A 22865-nucleotide genomic window follows, 5' to 3' on the forward strand; every position below is an offset into this window, starting at 1 on the left:
GGACCCACTCCCTGCCCCACCATGTACACACATACTCCACACACCACAAATACAGCCACCACCTAAACAATGCTACTAACACCACCACCAGCTATCGTTAATTGGTACTTTTCTATTCTTCTTGCAAATATTTTCATTGGGGGAAGAAAAGGGAAATGATCTACTGAAAACCCACCCCAATTGTGAAAGTTGTATAGCCTTGCTGAGGATACTAATCCCACACTGAACTTCATACAGTAGAAAATAAAAATAAATTAAAACTAACTTTCAAAGAAAAGGAAACAATGAATTCTAAAGGAGAGAAAAATGGAGGTGAGGTTTAATATATAATAATAAGAGAATCTTTCAAAAAATATTATGTATCAAACCTGACTTGGCTATCAAGAATTGTCTCCATAAATTGTGGTATAATTACTCTCTTGGGCACCAAGTATGACTCATGTAAACTGTAGTTGAAATCCATTGTTCTTCCAGGAAAATATTCTAATGTTGGATCCATTTTTTTCTTAAATAGAAGGTGTAACCATTTAAGAATAGACCTATACCCATCCATGAGCACAGATGCACATCCACACACACACAAATGCACCCATGCACACACAGAACATCATAATCCAGGAAATTATTCATCTGATTCTTCAACACCCCTACCCATAGGGAGAAGCAGGGCCTGAGGTAAAGGGAGATGAGTTCTGTGGTGCACAGTGTACAGCATCCTCAGAGAGGACACAGGGGAGTTCACAGATTGATACATACTTATCCATCCTACTCTGCAACCAAATGAGGAGTTGTTAAAAACCCAGAATCCACAGAAGAAAGGCTAAAGAACACAAAATAAAATGTTCCAATCTGCCAGCTGTGCAGCTGAACAAAAACGTACAGTGTAATTTCAGAAGCTGAGGAACTCTGTGCTGGAGGACCCCATTTCTTATTCCTCCATCTCAAGCAAAGTGAACTGGACATAGAGTAGATGATAGAAGGACAAGCAGACCGACGGACAGACTGAGTGAAAGATGAAGGGTAAGAAAGGGGACGAACTGGAAGAGAAGACCTCCTGGTAGGATGGACCAGCTGGAAGGGTGGGCAGGTGGGCAGATGAGCAATCACAGTGACTCTTTTTTTAAATGAAACCTCCATTTAAAAAAAACCCCACAATTTTATTTATTTATTTTTTTCTTTTGGCCGCGCCGGACGGCATGCAGGATCTTGGTTCCCCGACCAGGGATTGAACCCACGTCCCCTGCAGTGGAAGCGTGGAGTCTTAACCACTGGACCGCCAGGGAAGTCCCACAGTGACTTTTTGCACATGGTTATTGTCAGAAAATGGACTCCAGGGACTGCAACACTCATGTAGGAGATCTCTAGGGAAACTGCAGACTATGTATGTTTAAAATGTCATGAAATGGCTGAGGAATAGATGGGTTTTTATGAGAAGTTCTCACTCTTCATAGTTAAACTTTTTCTGTATGCTAATGGGGACTATTATGAAAGTTACATTATAGTTATTGTAGCTCATAGGCCCAAATGTGGAAAAGAACCCATCATTCCGTACTTGGGACAAAAACAGGGGAGGGAGACAGGCGTAACTGTTTGGGAATTAAACGGATAAGAGTAAGTTTGAAAAGCAGATTTAGCATGTGCTAAAGATAGGAGCTTGGGAACTGACACCTGGAGTTACAGAAACTCTCAATACTGGTTGATTGTTTTTTCAAAAGAAGAAAAAACCTCTCTCTGCACAGTGTTCTCCCTGGAGTTTACAAAGTGCTTTCACATGTTAGCTCATACATGCTTTACAAGAACCCAGGAAGGCAGACACAGAGGGTGCTAAGATCTCCTTCTGGCAAATGAGGAAACTGAGTCTCAGAGGCTCAAAGGCCCAAGATGCAGTAAATGGGGAAGGCAGGACTAGAACCCAGGACCCTGCCTCCTGAGCCAGAACTCATCCCCCCTAGTTTCAGGTGACTGTAAATTTCAATTGATTTATAATGATAGAACACGCTTAAAATGCTACATGTTCATAGAAGGGTGGCAGGCTAGAGGGAGGAGGGGATATTGGTGCTGGGGCCTTGAAGCATGCATAGGAGTCTACCAAGTAGATGACAAGAGGGGAGAGGAAGGACATTCTCAGCAAGGGATAGAAAGAGCAAAAGTACAGAGAAATGCAAGAGTGCTGCTTGTTCAAGAAATGACAAGCAGCTCAATATAGCTGAAGCCTACCGTGTAAGTGAGGAGAGGAAAACTAAGTATGAGGATAAAAAAGTAAGCAGGGGGGCTTCCCTGGTGGCGCAGTGGTTGAGAGTCCGCCTGCCGATGCAGGGGACACGGGTTTGTGCCCCGGTCTGGGAGGATCCCGCATGCCGCGGAGCGGCTGGGCCCGTGGGCCGTGGCTGCTGAGCCTGGGCGTCCGGAGCCTGTGCTCTGCAACGGGAGAGGCCACAGCGGTGAGAGGCCCGCATACCGCAAAAAAAAAAAAAAAAAAAAAAAGTAAGCAGGAAATTATACAACCCTTACGGAGATCAATTATTACAAAAAATTTATCCTATGACCCAGTGATCCTGCATCTGGAAGTGTATCTAGTGACTGTACCTACACATGTACAGAAAGATTTATGTACAATGCTCTTCACGGCTGTACTTTCTAGACCAGCCAAAAGTCCAAGTATCCACCAAGAGAGGAGTGATTCAATAAATTTTGGAGTATCTCCACAATAGACTACTATCAGCTGTAAGAAAAATAATAATAATCTCTATGTTCAGTAACAGAAAACTCTTTAGAAAATGTTACTAAACAAAAAAAGCAAATTGTAGACCTTTTTGTAAGTTTGAAATTATACATTTAAAAAAAATCAAATCTCAGAATAGTGTATATAATGTTCTACTTTCATAAAAAAAGAAGGATACATATCCATATTTATTTGCAGTAGTTTGCACAAAACACTGAAAAGATGGGCAAGAAAATAATAGAAGGGATTACATAAGATGTGAATCAGGGGCTTCCCTGGTGGCGCAGTGATTAAGAATCCTCCTGCCAATGCAGGGGACACGGGTTTGAGCCCTGGTCCGGGAAGATCTCACATGCCACGGAGCAACTAAGCCTGTGCGCCACAACTACTGAGCCTGCATTCTAGAGCCCGCGAGCCACAACTACTGAGCCCACGTGCCACAACTACTGAAGCCCACACGCCTAGAGCCCATGCTCCACAACAAGAGAAGCCACCACAGTGAGAAGCCTGCGCACTGCAACCACAAGTAGCCCCCGCTCGCCACAACTAGAGAAAGCCCGCACGCAGCAACAGATCCAATGCAGCCAAAAATAAATAAATAAATAAACAAACAAACAAATAAATAAATAAAAGATGGGAATCAGGGTAGACAGGAATAAGGGGAGATTAACACTGCTTACTGTAAACCTTTTTTAATGTTATTAAATCTTTGAACCACACCAATATATCACCTATTCAAAATGTAAAATTACATTAAAAAGTATCTTTACCCAAATGAGCTGAAAATTTATGTCCATACAAAAACCTACACACAAATTTTACAGCAACTTTATTCAAAATTGCCAAAACTTGGATGCAACCAAGATGTCCTTCAATAGGTGAATGGAAGAATAAATTATGGTACATCCAGACAATGGAATATTATTCAGAGCTAAAAAGAAACATTCTATCAAGCCTGGAAGAGACATGAATGAATCTTAAATGTATATTAGTAAGTGAAAGAAGCCAATCTGAAAAGGCTACATACTATATGATTCCAACTATATAACCTTCTAGAAAAGGGAAAACTATGGAGACAGTGAAAAGATCAGCGGTTGCCAGGGTTTGGGGAAGGGAGAGATGACCAGGCAGAACACGGAGGATGTTTAGGGCAGTGGAACTACTCTGTATGACAGATACATGACATTAGAAATTGTCAGAACCCATAGAATATATAACAAAGAGTGAACTTTAATGTAAACTATTGCCTTTGTTAATAATAATGTATCAGTACAGCCTCATCAATTGTAACAAATGCACCATATTAGGGCAAAATGTTAATAATAGGGGAAACTGGGAGGCAGGGGGTTGGGGGGAGTTGAGGGGTTATATGAGAACTCTCTGTACTTATACTCATTTTTCTGGAAACTTAAATCTGCTCTGAAACTGTCTATTAATTTAAAAGAAAAGAAAGAAAAGTGAGCAGGGTGCCAATCAGGAAGAGTTGTGAATGGCATACAGATCAGCCTGGACTCTCGTCCTATAAACAACCAAACATTTTTAAACAAGGCAATGACAAAGCTGTGATCTGGAAAGAAAATTCCGGTGACCCTGCAGGGAACAGAATTCAGGAGAAAGAGACCTGGGCACCAATAAGCAGATTAAAGCAGAAGGGAGATGGGGGTGGGTGTGAATGAGCTGGGGGCCGTGGAGTGGAGATGGGGACACAGGAGAGGAAGCAACAAGACTCAGTGACAGCCACCCCCGTGCATCCACAGAGGAGTGGGAAAACGAGGGTCAACGCTTCTGTCTCGTTCCTAGATTAAACGATGCGGCAGACAATAGCGCTGTTAGAGGAACAGATGAGACGGGGAAAGTGAATTTGGTTTTGGATCCGTAGTTATTTTGCCTGCAGAGTTTGGATGTGGAAACGTGCAGAGGCAACTCAGAACACAGACATGCAACTCAGAAACAAGGTCAGGGCTGCCTTAGGGACTAACTCTGGTATGTATCAAGCTGCACTTATTTATGCAAGGGGACATAATGTAACCTATAGTGTATTTGAGCATTAATATACCATAGGTTAACGAGTGAAAGGAATCTAGTCTATTTCCTAAAATGATTGTAACCGTGAGAGTAAAATACAGACTTATTTAACCTATTCCCCAAAAAAGAAAACAAATTTTTTCTAAAATATTTATTTCAGCCATATTTATAAAAGGTTTTGTGCAATATTGTAGTTACTATGGCTACTAAAAAATGACCCCAAATTTAGTGGTGTAAAACAACCGTTTATTATGTTCATGAATTTGATGAGTCAGGAATCTGGACAGGGCACAGAAGGGATGGTGTGTCTCTACTCCATAGAGCCTGAGGTCTGGAATCACTGAAAGGTCATTCACTCATACATCTGGCAGCTGACACTAGCTGTAGGCTCTCCATGTGGGCCCCACCCCATGGTCTCTGTACATGGGCGTTTGTGTTCCACCCAGCATGGTGCCTGGGATCTTAGGGCTAGAGTTCCAAAAGAGGGAGACGAGTGGAAGCTGAATCCTTTTATGACCCAGCCCTGGAGGTCACACAGCATCACCTCCGTCATGCTTCACTGCATGATGCCATCGGAAGTCCTCACCAAGATTCGTGGCAGGGGCGGGGGGCATAAACCCTCCACTCCGTGGTGGCGTGTCTATCACACTGTGAGAAGTACATGTGGAATGGGATTTGGTATAGCCATCTTTGGGAAATTAAATCTGCCCACATGAAAATCAAAGTGTTGTTTCAGTTTGCATGACCCTCTGAGAAAAAGAAACATTTAGGGAAGACAGACAGGGAAGGTCAGTAACAACGCAAACCAAACCGACTTAATCCATACCGAGTCCACTCTGTTCCAGGAACAGAAAGAAACATTCAGATCCAAACAACATGGACATTCAAACATTAATGAATACCCATTTAAAAGCTAGCATGAGCACCAGAGAACCTAGCACTCTTTTCTGCCTGTATGAAAGAAAGGTCCCACTGAAGTTTAGGGGCTTGGACCAAGTTAGTGGTGCAACACGAGAGGCAAGTGGTTCTGGCGAATATCCTGTGGGAGCCAGTCTGCCACTGCCTCGACCACAGACTCATGCACTCTGCCTGTTCATCTCAGTGTCTCTGTTAAATTCACCTCGCATAAGCAGCTCCTTGTAGAGTTCTGTTGCTCTGGTGATGCTTAATGCTTTTAAAGGATCGAAACAGATAAAGATTCAGATAAGAAAATGAAATACACACTGATGAATACCCACTTAAAACCTAGCACAGGGCCTCCCTGGTGGCGCAGTGGTTGAGAGTCCGCCTGCCGATGCAGGGGATACGGGTTCGTGCCCCGGTCTGGGAGGATCCCATATGCCGCGGAGCGGCTGGGCCCGTGAGCCATGGCTGCTGAGCCTGCGCATCCGGAGCCTGTGCTCCGCAACGGGAGAGGCCACAACAGTGAGAGGCCCGCGTACCACAAAAAAAAAAAAAAAAAAAAAAAAAAAAAAAAAAAAAAAAACCTAGCACAATCACCAGAAAAATCAGTTTATTTTGTAAAGCATAGAACATCAAAGAATACAGATTATGTCAGGGGCAAGAGTTTGTTAATCTACTAGCTCCCATCTTTTTCACCCAAATTCTTCATCCTTCAACAAACAATTACCATTTAAACACATACAACTAAATATACCATAACCAAGAAGTTTATTCCATGAATGCAAAGATGGTTCAACTTATCATTAAATAGGAAGAAAAAAATCAGGGGATTATCTCCATAATCACTGGAAAGATCTCTAACAAAATGTAACACCTATTCTTGAGGATTTAAAAGCAATCAAAGTATGAATTGATATATACTTTTTAACATGACAAAACTATATAAATCTCTGTTCCCAAACCAGCATCTTACTTAATGTGGAAGCACTAGAGGCTGTCCCCGCTCAGGTCAGAAACAAAGGCAAAGATATCCATTATCCCCATCACTATTAATACTGAATCCAAGCTATAAGCCAAACAAACAAGAAAATAATTAGAGATGTAAGAACAATCAAACAATCTCTATTTGCAGGTTTTATAACAACACACCTGGAAAACCTAAGAGAATCAATAATAAAAGCTGACACAACCAATAAAAGAATTTAGTCAAAGAGCAGAATGTAAAACTAACATGAAATAGCCATCATGAGAGTTTGACAACACACTCTGGGAATATGAACAAACAGGCACTGTCTTACATTGCTGGTGGGAACGCAAAATGGTACACCAGCTATGAAAGGAAATTTGACCATATCTAACAAAATTACATACTTACATACCCTGTGACTCAGAAATCCCATTTCTAGGCACCTATTCCAAAAAAATACTGACTAAACAGTTCTTTAAGCACTCAAAATAAGAACTGGTGGATAATTTTTAACATGATAAAAATATATAAACCAAGACCAGATACTGTGACAGATGCACAAGGCTATTATTCACTTCAGCACTATTTGTAATAGCAAAAGACTGGAAAACAACCCAAATGTCCAGTAATATGGGACTGATTAAAGTCTGATTACATCCACAGAATGAAACACTACACAGCTGTAAATGAGGAATGAAGAATCTCTTTAGAGACCAAATGGAGTGACCTGCAAGATACAGTTTTAGTTGAAAAGAGCAAAGTGGAAAAAAGTGTATATAGCATGCTACCGTTCATCTGAGAAGGGAGGAAAGGGACTGGGATAAATATTCATATGGATATGTATCTGTGTGTGTGTAGTTTATTCCATATATTAATATGGAATTTTTTAAATGGAAGGATAAACCCCCAAACTTCCAAAACATGATAACCTATAGAAGAAAAAGGAAATGGAGTGAATGATACAAAGGTAGAAGCTAGACTTCTATGAATATATCTTATTTCATAGATTTGACTTTGGAATTGTGTAAATATTTTACTTAAGTATAAAACATGGGCCATAGCAACGAATGTAGAATTCTCCATGTGACCCTGTTTTTAAGGCTATGAACAAACCTGAATGGAGACAGGAATCAACAGAACCCACATGACAGTTCTGACTTGTGAGCAGGCTTCCAGGTTAAGACATCAAGGTGCTGGGCAAAGCCAGAGAAAGAGAATACACGTTAACTGAGAGACGGTAACACGTGACTTACCTCAGCCTTGCTCTCAGGTTCATGATCAGCTGCCGAGAAATACACAATCTCTTGCACTTCATCCCTGGGCCGAGCTGAATTTTTCCCAAATACCACCAGACCGTCCTTCGCACGTGGCGGGAAGGCCACAAAACAGTAACTTGGAGGAGCTAAAGCCATCCTGAAAAGAGAGAGATGCCAGAGAGAGAATGGAAGCAGGCCTAACATGGAACATTCCACCGGTGAGTTCTTCAAACATATTTCACCCACTAAGAGAGTTCTAGTATTGAACTGTGTGCCGCGAGCTCATTAAGAGAGCCCAGCTGGCAAATGAAGGTGGGGTGTCTGGAGGAGAATCACAGAACCACTGACACCAGATATTGTTTAGTACTCTGTGGGAATAAAGGATCTCAGGTTCGCAACAGACCGCAGTGACAGCCAAAAGTGCAAGGACGCAGGAGAATGGAAAGGAGGTTACTGTTCCAGGCAGAAAACACACACGCTGCCATCTGTCACAGCAATACAAAAATAAATAAATATACCTTGTAACAGTGCACTACAGAAGTGCCTCTGATCTAGAGATGCATGGCTGCCATATGATAGTTTTTGGGGTGGTCATGGGGAAATGGGTCTGGAAGTAAACTGAAAGATACCCCCCTCTTTTATATATATCTTTCTCTACCTCAATGACATAACACTCAAGCACCTCTTGGCTTTCCTCCTGCCTCTCTAGCTGCTCCGGGCTGGCTGGTTCTCTTCTACTTGGCCATCGAGCATCCTTACTGCTTGGCTCTTTCTTCCTCATTTAATGCTCTTTTCTTTCTGGGAAAACTCATCCATGCCCAGAGCTTCACTTGTCATTTACGAACCAGTGACCTACCTATATAATTCCAGCTCAGTTCTCTCCTTGAGCTCCTGACCCACAGACCCAGCCTACCTGATATCCAAAGCTGAGTTCATCATCTTCCCTAAACTGGATCCCTTCCTAAGGTTCCCTGTCTCAGCAGCCAGCTTCATCATCCGTCCCACTGGAGCACCAGGAACTATCCTTACCATCTGCTTCTCCATTAAAATATAAATGAGAAGTAAAGCAATATTCTCAGAAAAGCAACCGGGATTCAAAACTCAGCCTCGTCACCTACTAGCTGTGTGACCTTGAGCAAATCACTTTACCGCTCTGAGCCTCATGTTTTGCCCCAGCCCACAGATGTATCATGAGCATCAAATGAAATGATTCTTGAGAACATATTTTGCAACTTGTAGAGGCTACATGAGTATACGAGATATTTTCTTTGGGTTTTGACCACTCAAATAGAGCAGCGTCTCAAAATTTCTGTTGAGCAAGCCAGTCAAAATCAACTCCCTCACTCATTACTGGACCAGTTATCAAGTCACAGAGTCAGCAACATTCTATGTTTAGAAACATCTTTGTGAGGGACCATATTGCTACGTCTACATTCAGGCTACTTCAGGGTAGTCTGTGTACACACACCCCGGGCTGTCAGAGTTCTTCCTGGCAGTGCTTATGACAGGTCCCTCCCCAGGGCACAGAGAAGTACGTAGTCCATAACTCTGAAAATAATTCCCTCCTAGCTCAGGAAAATAGCCCCTAGCCCCTCTGGGGGAAAGAAAAGGCAAGAAGATAAAGAGACTCCAGTTCTTCCTCCTCTTAACCTTTCCCATTTTCACAAAACCACATTATCTTCAAACTTGAGGGATAGAGAGGAATAAACCAAGACTCTGTATGTGTAAGGAAGACCTACAATAATTATAAGATAAAATGCCTTTATAGAGGATTCCTAGAATTTGGAGGTGGGAAGAATTGCTGGCTGAGCCAAATAAAGTGAAACAGACCCAGAAGAAGGTAAGATCGGGAAAGAACGTGTTTTCCTGTGTTTGTATGACTCTCGTATGTAATAGGACTTCCCTTCTGCCCCCATTGTTGGGCCATGTCAAAAGTGCTGGTGTCTGATCTATGAGCAGAACCTTATTTTACTTGATCCTTAAAAACAGTAAAAATCTGGGACTTCCCTGGTGGCCCGGTGGTGAAGAGCCCACCTTGCGACGTGGGGGACGTAGGTTCGATCCCTGGTCAGGGAACTAAGATCCCACGTGCTGCGGGGCAACTGAGCCCGCGTGCCACAACTACAGAGCCCACGCACCCTGGAGCCTGTGCACCGCAACCAAAGAAGAGAAAAACCCGTACACCACAGCAAGAGAGAAGGCCACACACCACAACGAGGAGCCTGCACGTTGCAACGAAAGATCCCGCGTGCCTCAACGAGGATTCCACATGCTGCAACTAAGACCCAACACAGCCAAAAATAAATTAAATAAATAATAACAGATAAATCTTTTTTAAAAAAATAGTAAAAATCCACTGGTCTTGCATTTACAAGACGTATCTATAGAAAATAAACAACACGCATGCATTTTTTTAACATCTTTTTTTTTTTTTTTTTGCGGTACGCGGGCCTCTCACTGCTGCGGCCCCTCCCGTCGTGGAGCACAGGCTCCGGATGCGCAGGCCCAGCAGCCATAGCTCACGGGCTATGCCGCTCCGTGGCATGTGGGATCCTCCCGGACCGGGGCATGAACCTACGTCCCCTGCATCGGCAGGCGGACTCCCAACCACTGCACCACCAGGGAAGCCCCTAACATCTTTATTGGAGTATAATTGCTTTACAATGGTGTGTTAGTTTCTCCTGTATAACAAAATGAATCAGCTATACGTATACATATATCCCCATATCCCCTCCCTCTTGCGTCTCCCTGTCTCCCTCCCTATCCTACCCCTCTAGGTGGTCACAAAGTACTGAGCTGATCTCCCTGTGCTATGCAGCTGCTTCCCACTAGCTATCTATTTTACGTTTGGTAGTGTATACATGTCCATGCCACTCTCTCACTTCGTCCCAGCTTACCCTTCCCCCTCCCCGTGTCCTCAAGTCCATTCTCTATGTCTGTGTCTTTATTCCTGTCCTGCCCCTAGGAGTTTCTGACTAGCACTTATTCTTCAGCTTGGACATCTGCTTGGTCAGCAGGTCATCTGAGTCACTTGACCATGACGAATACATAGGCAAAGGAAGCCCAGGGATATGTGGGCCCAGAGAGGCTGGCTTTTCTGCTGAATTTTGGGAATGATTGGGAATGCCAGAAGGGAGCAGAATTTTTATGTCATTTTTTTTCCATGTTAGATGAACCCATAAACTGTGTATCACGACCTGTAGCAAACTAGCCAAAGCTAATTGTCCATTACTTTTCCTGGATCACCATTCTACACAATGACTAGCCTCAGAGATGACTTAGCTGGATCCTTTTCTGCTCTCTAGATCAGTGCTGTTCAGAACTTTCTACAATGACGAAAATGTTCCATCTCCACTGTGTAATACGGTGGCCACCAGCCTCAAGTGGCTACTGGCGTGTAGTTAGTGTAATTAAGGGATTAAATTTTTAATTTTATTACAAATTTTAATTCACTTAAATTTAAATAGCCACAGGTGGGTAGTAGAAATCCTACTGAACAGAGCAACTTTACAACTTCCCAATAAACCCAGAAATGAAGACGTTCACATTGAGGTTTCCAATGACCCCAAAAGTATTTATTTGTAAAGTCCTCCATTTATTCTATGACAAATTGTGCTATCACCCACATAAATTGAATTAAGTCAAGAAGAGGTAGGACAATGCTACAAGACTGAGAAAAATAAACACAGGAAGTGGATACTGAACTCATTAGGTGAACTGAGTTTAAGCAAGCTCTTTTCTCCAGAAGCTAAAGGTGATCATAGCCCTAGAGGACAATTCCATTTCCCTTGATGTGAATCTCACATTCCTGACTCTGAATATACCTGGAAAGTGGCCCTGATTGCTACCTGGAAACCCCTTGTGTACTTTGTCTGGTCAATTCCTCTCTTTAACTCCTAAATGAACTTTTGAGACCTTCACTTCTCTTCAAACTTCCAACCACTTCCTCTAAGTAGATATCTCACCTCATAGTCCACAAAGGACGGATGGGTGGGGGAGTGAGACTATTCCAGAGGGAGGCTATGCAGGTTTGAAGGCCCTGTGGCTGGAGAAAGAGGAAGGAGCCATTACATCAAATAGCCAGTGTGGCTGAGCCAGAGGTAACAGGGAAGAGGCTGGAGACACAGGGAGAGAGGCTAGTTCATGTTGGGTCTTGAAGGCAACGGCAGGGACTTTAGTGTCTGTCCCATAATAAACACTAAAGCCACTAAAGGCTTTTAAGCCAGGTTTTAGGAAGGAAATGGAGCCAGTGCACACAGATAGCTTTTCAAAGAAGTTGGCTGTGACAGGGAGCAGACAGCAGTAGATGGAAGGGAATTCCATTTCTGTGTATCTACTCTAAGGAAATGATCAGGAATATGGACAAGATTCATGCACAAAAGTGTGCATTACAGCGGTTTTTATACAGGTGAAAAACTGATGGAAACTTAACTGTCCAGCATCAGAGAAGTGGCTAAAAATTTATGCTAAATCTATATGGTAGAATACTATAAAACCATTAAAATGTTTGTGAAGAGTTTTTAATTGCATGGAGAAATGGTTTGGGGAGGTGGGGGGGGTGTCCAAAATAAATTATCTTAGGGCTTCCCTGGTGGCGCAGTGGTTGAAGGCCCGCCTGCCGATGCAGGGGATGTGGGTTCAAGCCCTGGTCCAGGAAGATCCCACATGCCGTGGAGCAGCTGGGCCCGTGCGCCATGACTGCTGAGCCTGTGCTCTGGAGCCCGTGAGCCGCAACTACCAAGCCCAGATGCTGCAGTTGCTGGAGCCCGTGTGCCTAGAGCCCGTGCTCCGCAGCGGGAGAGGCCACCGCAGTGAGAGGCCTGCCCACCGCAACGAAGAGTGGCCCCTGCTCGCCGTAACTAGAGAGAGCCCGCGAGTAGCAACAAAGACCCAATGCAGCCAAAAATAAATAAATAAAATAAATAAATTTATTTTAAAAAATTGTCTTACTACATGAAAATATGCAGAGAAAAAGACCAGAAGTGGTAGCCTGACCACTAAATTCTTTGTTTTTTTATATTTTCCTTTGTCTTCAATTTTCCTACAAGTATTTATACTTATATAATCACACACAAAAGATTAAAAAAATAATAAACCCAGGGGATATTACCGATTTAGGAATTTTATTTTAAGGAAAAAATTTGGCTCTATTTCTATGTCCCAACATCTAAAATTTCAAAACTGGCAAATTCTTATTTGAGTTATAGTTAGGACAAGTTTTTTATTCAGCATTATTATAGTTATTCTCTAGTACTTTGTTTTCTTTTTTTTTTTCTATATAGCCTGCCCAATTCAGAGTTACTCAGGGAGTACACAAATGTTCATTACTATTATTTACACAAATAGTGGGCAGGCCTCCTGCAGTCGCCTCAAACAGGAAAAGAAAAAGTGGCCCATCAGAAAGCCAATTTTCTGCTCACCCTGAGATGAAATTCTTTTGAAACTAATTCCAGGAATCTCAATTTTGTTCCCATTATTTGTCAAAATACTGGCTAACATACCAGATTAAAAAATCTGAAAAGTTAACTCATCTATATACTGTATAAAACATGCATTTTGAAATCTGTTAACAGGATTTTTATAAACTGTTAAATCATTCATGTATGACACAAAAAACCAACTTTACCATTTTTCTCCCCTTCCCTCTATAATCTTATACAGCATTATGAAATGTCATAATCTCTTCCACGAAGAAAAATAAACTAAAATTTAATTAACTCCCAATCACACATGCTAATGCAGAAATTTATTGCATAGATTTTTTTATCGTTTATATTCAGCTTTGGAAAACAGTATAACCATTCAATAATGAATTTTCTATAACTACACTCTACTTAAGCCAGCATTAAAATCAGTGAACAAAGCTTACTCAGAAATAAAGCCATGATTGATGGCTTTTTTCTTAACTTGCTTGCTTTGAGGCACAATTCTGAAGCTGTCTTCTGAGCCATAGGGATCCAGAGGTGGGGATGTGGGTACAGGGTTATATATACTACAGGCCTAAAACTGAACCCAGGAATGTCTATAGCAGTGTTTTCCAACCTGCATATTGTGGCCCTTTTGTGGGTTATGAAATCAATATAGTGAAGATCAGTATGTTTTAGAAAAGAACATGTGCATCTCACATAGTAAGAGTAAGCGCTGGTACAAGAAACTTTAAGTTCAGATATACACATATAAGTATATGTATGTACTGGGTTGCAATATAGCATTTCTCTCTTACTATGGGTTTCAAGTAAAAATCTTTAAAAGCAACAGGCTTAAAGAGCAAGTCTACTGAATAGGCTTCTTTGTGGTAAATACCAATTAGGATTCTTGCCAGGTTAGCAATAAACTAACAGTTCCAATTAATGAAACACTCCAATTTAACCCCCACAGACAATTAAACTTACAGGTATTTCCTAGGAAGTATTTGTTAAGAATATTTCAAAGTACGTTTATCTGTACTTTATGCTAAGTAGAATAAGCCAGTCCCCAAAATGCAAATACTGTGTAATTTCACTTATATGAGGTCCCTAGAGTAGTCAGATTCATAGAGACAGAAAGTAGAATGGTGGTTACCAGGGTCTGGAGCAGGCAGGGGTGGGTGTGGGGAGGAGGACAGAGTTAGCTGTTTAACGGGTACACAGTGTCAGTTTTGCAGGATGAAAAATTTCTGGGGATGGGTTGCACAACAACATGAATATTCTTAACACAGCTAAACTGTACACTCAAAAATGGTTAAGACAGTAAATCTTATGTTACGTGTATTTTTACCACAATTAACATTTTTTAAAAATCAAATAGCCACATGTGGCTCAAGGCTACAAAACTGGACTGGACAGCTTTAGATATCGTGCTATCAGCTGTGGTAAAGTACCCCTAAGCTCAATTTCTAACCATCATTGTCCTTATCAAAGTCCTTTCAGGATTCATGACTTCCTCTTGGGAATTATAACTCCAGAGTCCCTGGAGCTCACAGCACAGGAGCTGCATCTCCCAACATCCACCCTCCGCCTGGTGACAGGAGGCTGGGTACAGGCTTGGGGGGCTGGAGCACTGCACCCCTGTAACTAGGAGACTGCTTACAGAATGTCTAGACAAGGAGGGAGGAAGCTGCATGGGAAAGAAGGTCTTTGTCCTCAAGTTCAGTGAGTAGTTATTGAAGGGCATGAATGCTCCAAGCCAAGTAGGGGTTTTCTTTGACTGAATGCCAAACTGCCCTGCCCTTTTATCTCAGTGAAGCTGCAGAGACCCTCATTAGGCGCCATACCCAGTAATAAGGGAGCCTTGAGTTGCCTGAGAGGAAGAAAATGACTGTCTATATAAGCTATAGGCTTATTAACTCTCTTGCAAATAACTGTGACAAAGTACCTTTACTTGCACAAAGAAATGAAACCCAAATGTCCTTCTCTCCAAGCTCCCAGCTTTACTGAGAAGATTGGGTAAGTTTAAAGCCAACATCTATGAACTACCTCCTTCCAGAAAAGCAAAGAAGAATGTATTTTATTATATTATATTATGTTATATTACTTATCGATAAAGTCATTTTTTAAATTGTTGACATTCCCACTGAACTGAAAACAGGACAAATGATACTCACTTATAAATTTATTTTCCTGTCCTATATCTGCTATTGAGATAGTAAAGGATAAATAGGTGTTTGGGAAAGGAATTATCTACCTGAATTGAGATGTAAATGCCAGCTGATGAAAGGTACGTAAATTAGCTCAGACTCATCAAGCTCTGCCTGAAAAAAAGAAAGATTCTTCTGTTTCACTGAAAGCTCAAGATAGTAGAGCATAAAGCTTTAGGACTCCACAGCCAGTGATTTCCAACTTCTAACATTCTATGCCTTGAATGAGGAACTACCTAATGGAAGAACGACCACATAGGGTATTAAGTAAGGAAGCAGGCTTTGGAGGCAATCTGGGTTCGAATCTCAGCCCTGTGTTACCGTTCTGTAACAGGGATAATGATGGGGTTGTGGTGAGGTTCAAATGAGCTGAAACATTAAGTGCTCAGAATGCTGTCTGGGACACAGTAAGGATGCATCACCGTGAGGGTGAAGAAAGTTACATGATGAAGGCTGTTCCTTTGTCAAGGTCTGATCTGAACAGATGAGACTTCAGAAACTTGGCTTTTTCTTTACAGTATCTAAAGGCTCTCTCACCTGTTGAAGATGTGCTCCATTGTCACCTGACGTCTTTTAAGAGCTGCTTACTATTCTCTTTCTCTAAGGCCAAGGGCAACACCTACCTCTGACAGCTGACTCAGGCAGTCTTCAATGCCACTCTTCTGCAGACATACTTCCTAGCAGCATGGAGAGGCACGGGGGTGGCAGGCTGCACATTTGCTTGGTTTGGTCCAGAGCACTGGCCTAAACAGTGTGGGTTTTTTTTTTTTTTAATCAGAATTAGCAGCTAACATTTTTAAATCTAGAGATTTTCCACAGAAATTCAGATGCTTAGCGTCTCTTGAAAACTCAAAAGACCTAGCAACACTGGATCCACATTCTTGCATGACAGCAGGATTGGAGCGGAGGGGGGCTCCGGCCACACATCTCTCCACTTCCCAACACTGAGGCCACTGGAAGCGCTGCCTATCATCACCCTTGGGCTATTGCTTTTTTTGTTCTTTCTTTTTTCAGTGTCAGGTCAATTGTGCTCATTTACAATGCCTGGGTGGCCCTGTAGCCCCATGTGTACAGGGGCAAGAGAAGGACATACTTTAGAGACAAACAGACTCTTGTTCATATCCTGACTCCACCCACTAACCGTGGGAAACAGGCGGGTTATGAACTCTCTCTGAGCCAGTTTCCGCATGTGAAAATGGGACTGATCCTCCATACACAACACAGCACACGTGTTTATCTGAGATCGTATGGAAAGTACCCAGTCCTGTGGCCGTATACAGTGGGATGCTCAATAAATGTTCCTTTTCCTCCCCCCTACTACTCACTGGGGATGGGTGTGCCACTTTGGCACCAATCCCTACTATGCTCCTTCACCATCTCACCAATGGTTTGCCTCTCGCTCATCAGACACACTCACGTTCCAACGTGCAACTATAATGTGCTTAAAGGATCAGACTGGAATGATGGAGCCTCTAGACTGAGCCATCAGTTTACAGAGAATACAAATGACACCATGGGGATGAAATCAGCAAAATCCAGACTATGAGAAACTCTATAGGACAAATCTGATTTCTTCAACAAAAACTGCAAGAAAAAAAAGATGAAGACACAAAGTTACTTAAGAGATGTATCAACCAACTGCAATGAGTGGAACTTATTTAGATCCTGATTTAAATAAACTGTACAAAAATTTTATGACAGTTGAGGGGAATTCCCTGGCGGTCCAGTGGTGACGACTCTGCACTTTTGCTGCTAAGGCCCTGGGTTCAGTCCCTGGTTGGGGAACTCGGATCCCGTGAGCCATGCTGCGTGGCCAAAAAAAAAAAAAAAAAACAAAAAAACTATAATATTCCTAATATTTGGAGTTCCCTGGTGGCCTAGTGGTTAGGATTCCAGGCTTTCACTGCTGTGGCCCAGGTGCAATACCTAGTTGGGGAACTGAGATCCTGAAGGCCATGCAGCGCGGCCAAAAAGTAAATTTAAAACAAAAGACAGTTGGGAAAATATGAACGCACTGAATATTTGATGATACTAAGGAATTATTGTTAATTTCTTAGATACAATGATATTGTATTTATGTCCGAAAAAGGAGCCTATAATTTTAGAAATACATACTGAAAAAGAAAAAAAAAGAAATACATACTGAAATACTTCCATGTGAGATGATATAATGAAAGTAATCCAGGGTGAGGAGAAAGGGTGGGAAATTCAGATGAGACAAGATTCTCTAGGCAATAAAAATAACTGAAGCTGAGTGATGAGTACATAGTGGTTTATCATACTGTTCTCTTTACTTAAGAAGTAATGCATATGATAAGATGTTTAAAATTCTTTTAAGGTTAGAAATAGCACTGGACTGATCTAATACAGGAAATGCTTTCTTGGAGTCATAACTTATGAGTAAGTTATTTGGGGGCTCAGATACCTCTTTGAGGAAGGATTACTGGGGGCAGGGAGGATGGGGAGGGATTTCAGTTGGCTTGGTATATTAGCGCACTGGGGGAAGAGGCAAGCCCCTGGTTTCCTCTACCTTGCTATATCTCTTTCCCTCAAGTTTTAAAATGCCTGTCTCTGCTCTTTAGACTATCAGCCCCATGAGGGCAAGGACACATATGTAAATCCTTATTTCCCTGCCACCTCGTGCAAAGACTGGCACATAATAAGACCTCAACAAATGTTTGTTGAACAAATGAAGGAGAAGGGGTATCGATATTTCATCTTCAATGGGAGAAAAAGAGCAGGAAAATCTGATTCTGACAAGGCGCTCCCAAGCTGTGGTTCAATACACGGGATTCACATTTGACCACACATCAAAATGATGGTCTGAGGAGCAGATTCCTAGGCACTCCCTCCTTGGAGATTCTGATTCAGTGGGTCTGAGCTGAGTTCCCAGGAAGAATATTTTTAACAAATGCCCAGGTGATTCTGATGCAGTCAGTTCAGACTGGTGTGGAATATCCAGTTATAGATTATTAAACCTCTTTGCTTCTCTAAAGTAGTATTCATTTTTTTCTGCCCAGCTTTTTTTTTTTTGAGTGTGGAAACTTTCAACACACACATACAAGAGTACAATAAGCTCCCTTAAGGCAAGGGCCATCAACTTTCTGCCATCTTGCTTCTCAATTTTATTTCTAAGGAAACCACTTAATTTTAATTGAATGTTGCTGAATTCAGCAACAGCATTGGCAGCAATACTCTCTGCCTTCGAGACGAAGGTGGGTGAAACCCATCCCTGGGTAACTTGAGAGAAGTATGACAAATAAAGATGTAGGAGGCTGTGTTTTCTTGGTCTTTGGCTTTAAAACTGGGAAATCAGACTAATCACACTACATGATAATCAGGAAGATTTGGATTGTTAATTGTTCCTTAAATGTTTTGCAGTTTTCACTATTTTAAAGAAATAGTCTCACCCAAATCTTTAAAAATACCTTTTTTTAAAAAAAAAGCATTTTTCATTTAACATAGATGCAAGGTAAATCATTTGGTAATGACCATGACTCCTCTGCCTTGGATAGAAAGTAAGAATTTAAGCCAGAAAAAAGAAGAGCTAGATATCATTTCATGTAGCTGAATATTTCTAAATCAGTAGGACCTGCAAAGAAATATCCTTTGGATGCTTTTTTCTTAATGACTGAAATGATCACAAACTGATTTGCTCTTGCATTCCAAAACTACTGCAATTTAGGTGATTAGCTAGAGGAAATGAAAAGAGTGTCTGTTTCAAATTTGTAAAACCAAAATTCCAGGTAATTAACAACTACTCAACTTCACCATAACCCCTGATAATTTAATGGACCACTGCTGGTGCATCACCCTCTCCCAAAATACAGCCACTTAGATGATCATAAGAATACAGAAACAAAACAAGACAAATGTATGATATTTAATTTGCTATCTATACATATCATGGAAAGCTGGGAAATATATCAATACACAAGAACAAGCTGGTGAAATAAAAAGAGGTCACACAAATTATATACATCATTCAAATTATGTATATTATATAGATAGATGATGCAAAAAGATCATAAGGGAATGCAACAAAATTTTTAAGAGTAATAGTATTGCTGGGTTGCAGAAACACAGGCAATTTCTTAACCTATACATATTCAGGCACTTTCAAACTTCCCACATGAAAATACAGAATCTGTAATGAAAATACTTTAAAAAAAGAAGAAAAGGAAGAGTTGCAATAGAAATAATCTATTTTCTCAATATATTGCCGCTAATAAATATGGCCTTTCAATAAGGCAGAGACTCAGGGATTAAGCAGAACCCCACAGCTCAGTCATGGCAAATGAATTCATTTTCTCTTTTGGCCACATCTGATTCTGCCTCATTTTCAAGATATGGTGACAATGAGAAATATGAATAAAGCAAAATGTCCAACTTAATGATTCACGTGACAGCTTAATAACTAAGGAAATGTAGACTTTTCTGTAGTCAAGTGGAATGTTGTGCTTCAAAATCTACATTGCTTCATAGGATAAATTAGGGGGTAACTGGTCACTTAACAAAAGTATTCTTCAAATCACTCCAGAATTTCTCTATAATGTGAAATATTCTAACATGTTTCCCAACTTTTTAATGTCAAAAAATTTTCATAGACACCCCACGTAAGAGTGATTGTAGTTAGTTGGGAAAAATATGTCATGAATATATGTTATGAATTTAGTAACACTTTCAATGCATTTGTATGTACTAACTGGTAATAGAATCCTTACACATCTGAAAAATAATGCTGAAGATATATATGGCTCACTATTTATTCTGTGTCCATTCAATGTTGGGACACATGTGAATTCAAGGCCCCCCTTCAAAAACTCCACTACACCCAGTGATCTGTTCATCACTCTGGTGCATTTAAAATATGGTACCACGTAAAAGAAAACTCAGGCTGCATGAGTACCACTTTTGCAGAGCTTTTAGGAATTTTAGAGTGAGGGGAAGAGAAGAGATTAGTTGAATGGCATCCATTTCTCATAGATACAACAGTTTTTTTAATGTAGGAAGGAGTAGATAAAGAGTACAAGTGGGATTCATTTTTCATTCAAGCTAGCCAAATTAGAAAAATATAGTCAGATCAAGTTCACTATAAGGAAGATGTTTTCCAATACATGGCAGGTTGAAAGACAGTTTTCCATCTTTTACAGTAATATAAAGAAAGAAAGAAAATGACTTACATCACATTAATAGTATACATTCAACCTGTGCAGTCAGAATAATCTATCCAAGAGGTTACATTATGGCTTCTTAAGAAAGAGTCAGATAGACCCAGATTCCGGGTGTAGCTTCTCCAACTACTAAGTTCTTCATCTATAAAACATGGCCATGATGTCTACTATGTACTGTTATGGGGATTAAATGTGGTAATAGATGCAGAGTATCTGGAATAGAGAAACATTCAAGAAAGGTTGGTTCTTAAAGATTAGGGTTCTGGGAAGGTAATGATTATGGAGATAAAGGAAGAAGAATGTGTTTGAAATAGGCAGGTATGTGGTTAGCTGCCAAAAGCATTCCCTGTGGGAAAGACCTGGGAGCTACTGAACAAGCCACATCTAGGGTTCTTTCATTTCCTTGTGTTCTCATTTCTGACATTGCTGCCATTGTGTCCACTAATTTGGCAAAGTTGCTTTGAATGATGACCTTCCTATTCCCAGCATCTGTTTTCTTCTCCCATATAAATAATGGATTGTCTATTCTCATCTTTTCCCAGTAATATGATTTGATACGTACCTGTTAATGCTGTAAACTGGGATTTTAAAAAGTCTTCCTAATCACTCTTAAAACAGTGGTTTACACTCTGTCCCTGTAAAAACATCAGCTAAACATTCATTTCCTACAGAATAAATTTAAATCTTGCTAGTATGAAACCATAGTGTTACTTTACATCTAGCAAAATGGACTTAAAAACTACTTTGTAAATGCCCATTAATGTTATACTCATTTGCTGTGTTTTTACCATTAGGAAATTTATCCCATTTTATTATCAAAAAGGAACCTATATACATATATATGAACATATTAGTGTGTGTATGTAAATACATATATATGTGGGTGTGAATATCCCCACTTATGCAAATATTTATAAGTATATACTATAGATAGATAGGAGGGAGGGAGGGAGGAACGGAGGAAGGAAAAAAAAGGACCTGGAAGGATTAATATCTAACTGAGAGTTGGAGGTGGGACTAAATGTGGGCTATAGAGATAGAAACTTCACATTTCATCTACTTATGTCATTTAAAACTTCTTTATAACAAGCTCATATTACTTTATTGGATTTTTAATTATTTTTTAAAATCTGATTACTTCAGTGCTCAAGAAAGGACATTTTAAGACATTTCATTTAATTCTTTCAGGTCGCTAGGCACTGCTAAGTGCAATTTTAAAATACACTAAGGTTTCATTTTGAGAGGAGAAAAAGATATTCAGAAGAGCCTTTGATCACTACATCATTTTAACTAGGACTTTTAAGAAGTCATATGAATTATCAATATGTAATCTGAGCCCCTAACCACCTATAAGCACCATGTGCAACCTAAGGGAAAATGGAGTTAAAAAGATCTTCTCAAGGTCTTCATCAACTAGAAGAAGAGGCACTCATGTATAAAACCAAGAGAGGAGGGCAATAATACAACTTAAAACAATGATCAGAAATGCTTATGGGAGCCTTCAAGAACACCTAGCTCACTTTAGGGTAGTAGATGAAGCACTGGGAGATTTAGGTTAAATATATAACCATTAAGAAGAGAAAGAGAAGGGAACATTAACCATCTCAAGCTCCCTCATTCTGCTTCCAATGAGGCTCAAGCTGGGAGGCCCCCAACTTCCTCCCCTTTCAGTCACCCACCCAGTTCAGTTCATTGCTATCCCAGACTGGGTAGAGGCCCTGAGGATGCTGGGAGTTTCTGGGGGAGAGAGGACAGGTGGGTGTGATTGACATGTACACCACGTCAGTCATTCTCCACTCACCCCATCTCCTCCCCTCCAGTGTCTATTCAAAGTTCTCTCACCTCCCACATCCATTTCTATGAACAGTATCACACACCTCAACCAACCTCCACTTTCTGCTAATGACCTAGACCGATGCAGCCCAATAGAAATATAATGGAAGACAGATGTGAATCACATATGTAATTTCATGTTTTCCAGGACCCACATCTAAAAAACTAAAGGGAAACTGGTGAAATTACTTTTAATAACATATTTTGTTTAAATCCAATATATCCAAAATATTAATTCAAAATACAGGCATACCTCATTTAATTGTGCTTCGTGTTATTGCGCTTCACAGATAATTGTATTTTTTACAAATTGAAGATTTGTGGCAACCCTGAGTGAAGCAAGACTATGGGTGCCATTTTCCCAATAGCA

The 22865-nt window shown here is 40.8% G+C and overlaps 1 protein-coding gene across 1 annotated transcript in view; it reads right to left on the minus strand.

Annotated features, from left to right (window-relative positions):
• The window catches only part of SCRN1 (secernin 1), a 75911-nt gene that overhangs the window by 48884 nt on the left and 4162 nt on the right, over nucleotides 1-22865 (minus strand). The window contains exon 2 of the mRNA XM_079711717.1: nucleotides 7871-8030. Within this exon, the coding sequence (XP_079567843.1) occupies nucleotides 7871-8029 (159 nt within the window). The 5' untranslated portion in view covers nucleotide 8030. The remainder of the gene's footprint in view (nucleotides 1-7870; nucleotides 8031-22865) is intronic.

This window comes from Hyperoodon ampullatus (genome assembly GCF_949752795.1).
Source record: "Hyperoodon ampullatus genome assembly, chromosome: 9".
In the NCBI taxonomy this organism is placed as follows: Eukaryota; Metazoa; Chordata; class Mammalia; order Artiodactyla; family Ziphiidae; genus Hyperoodon; species Hyperoodon ampullatus.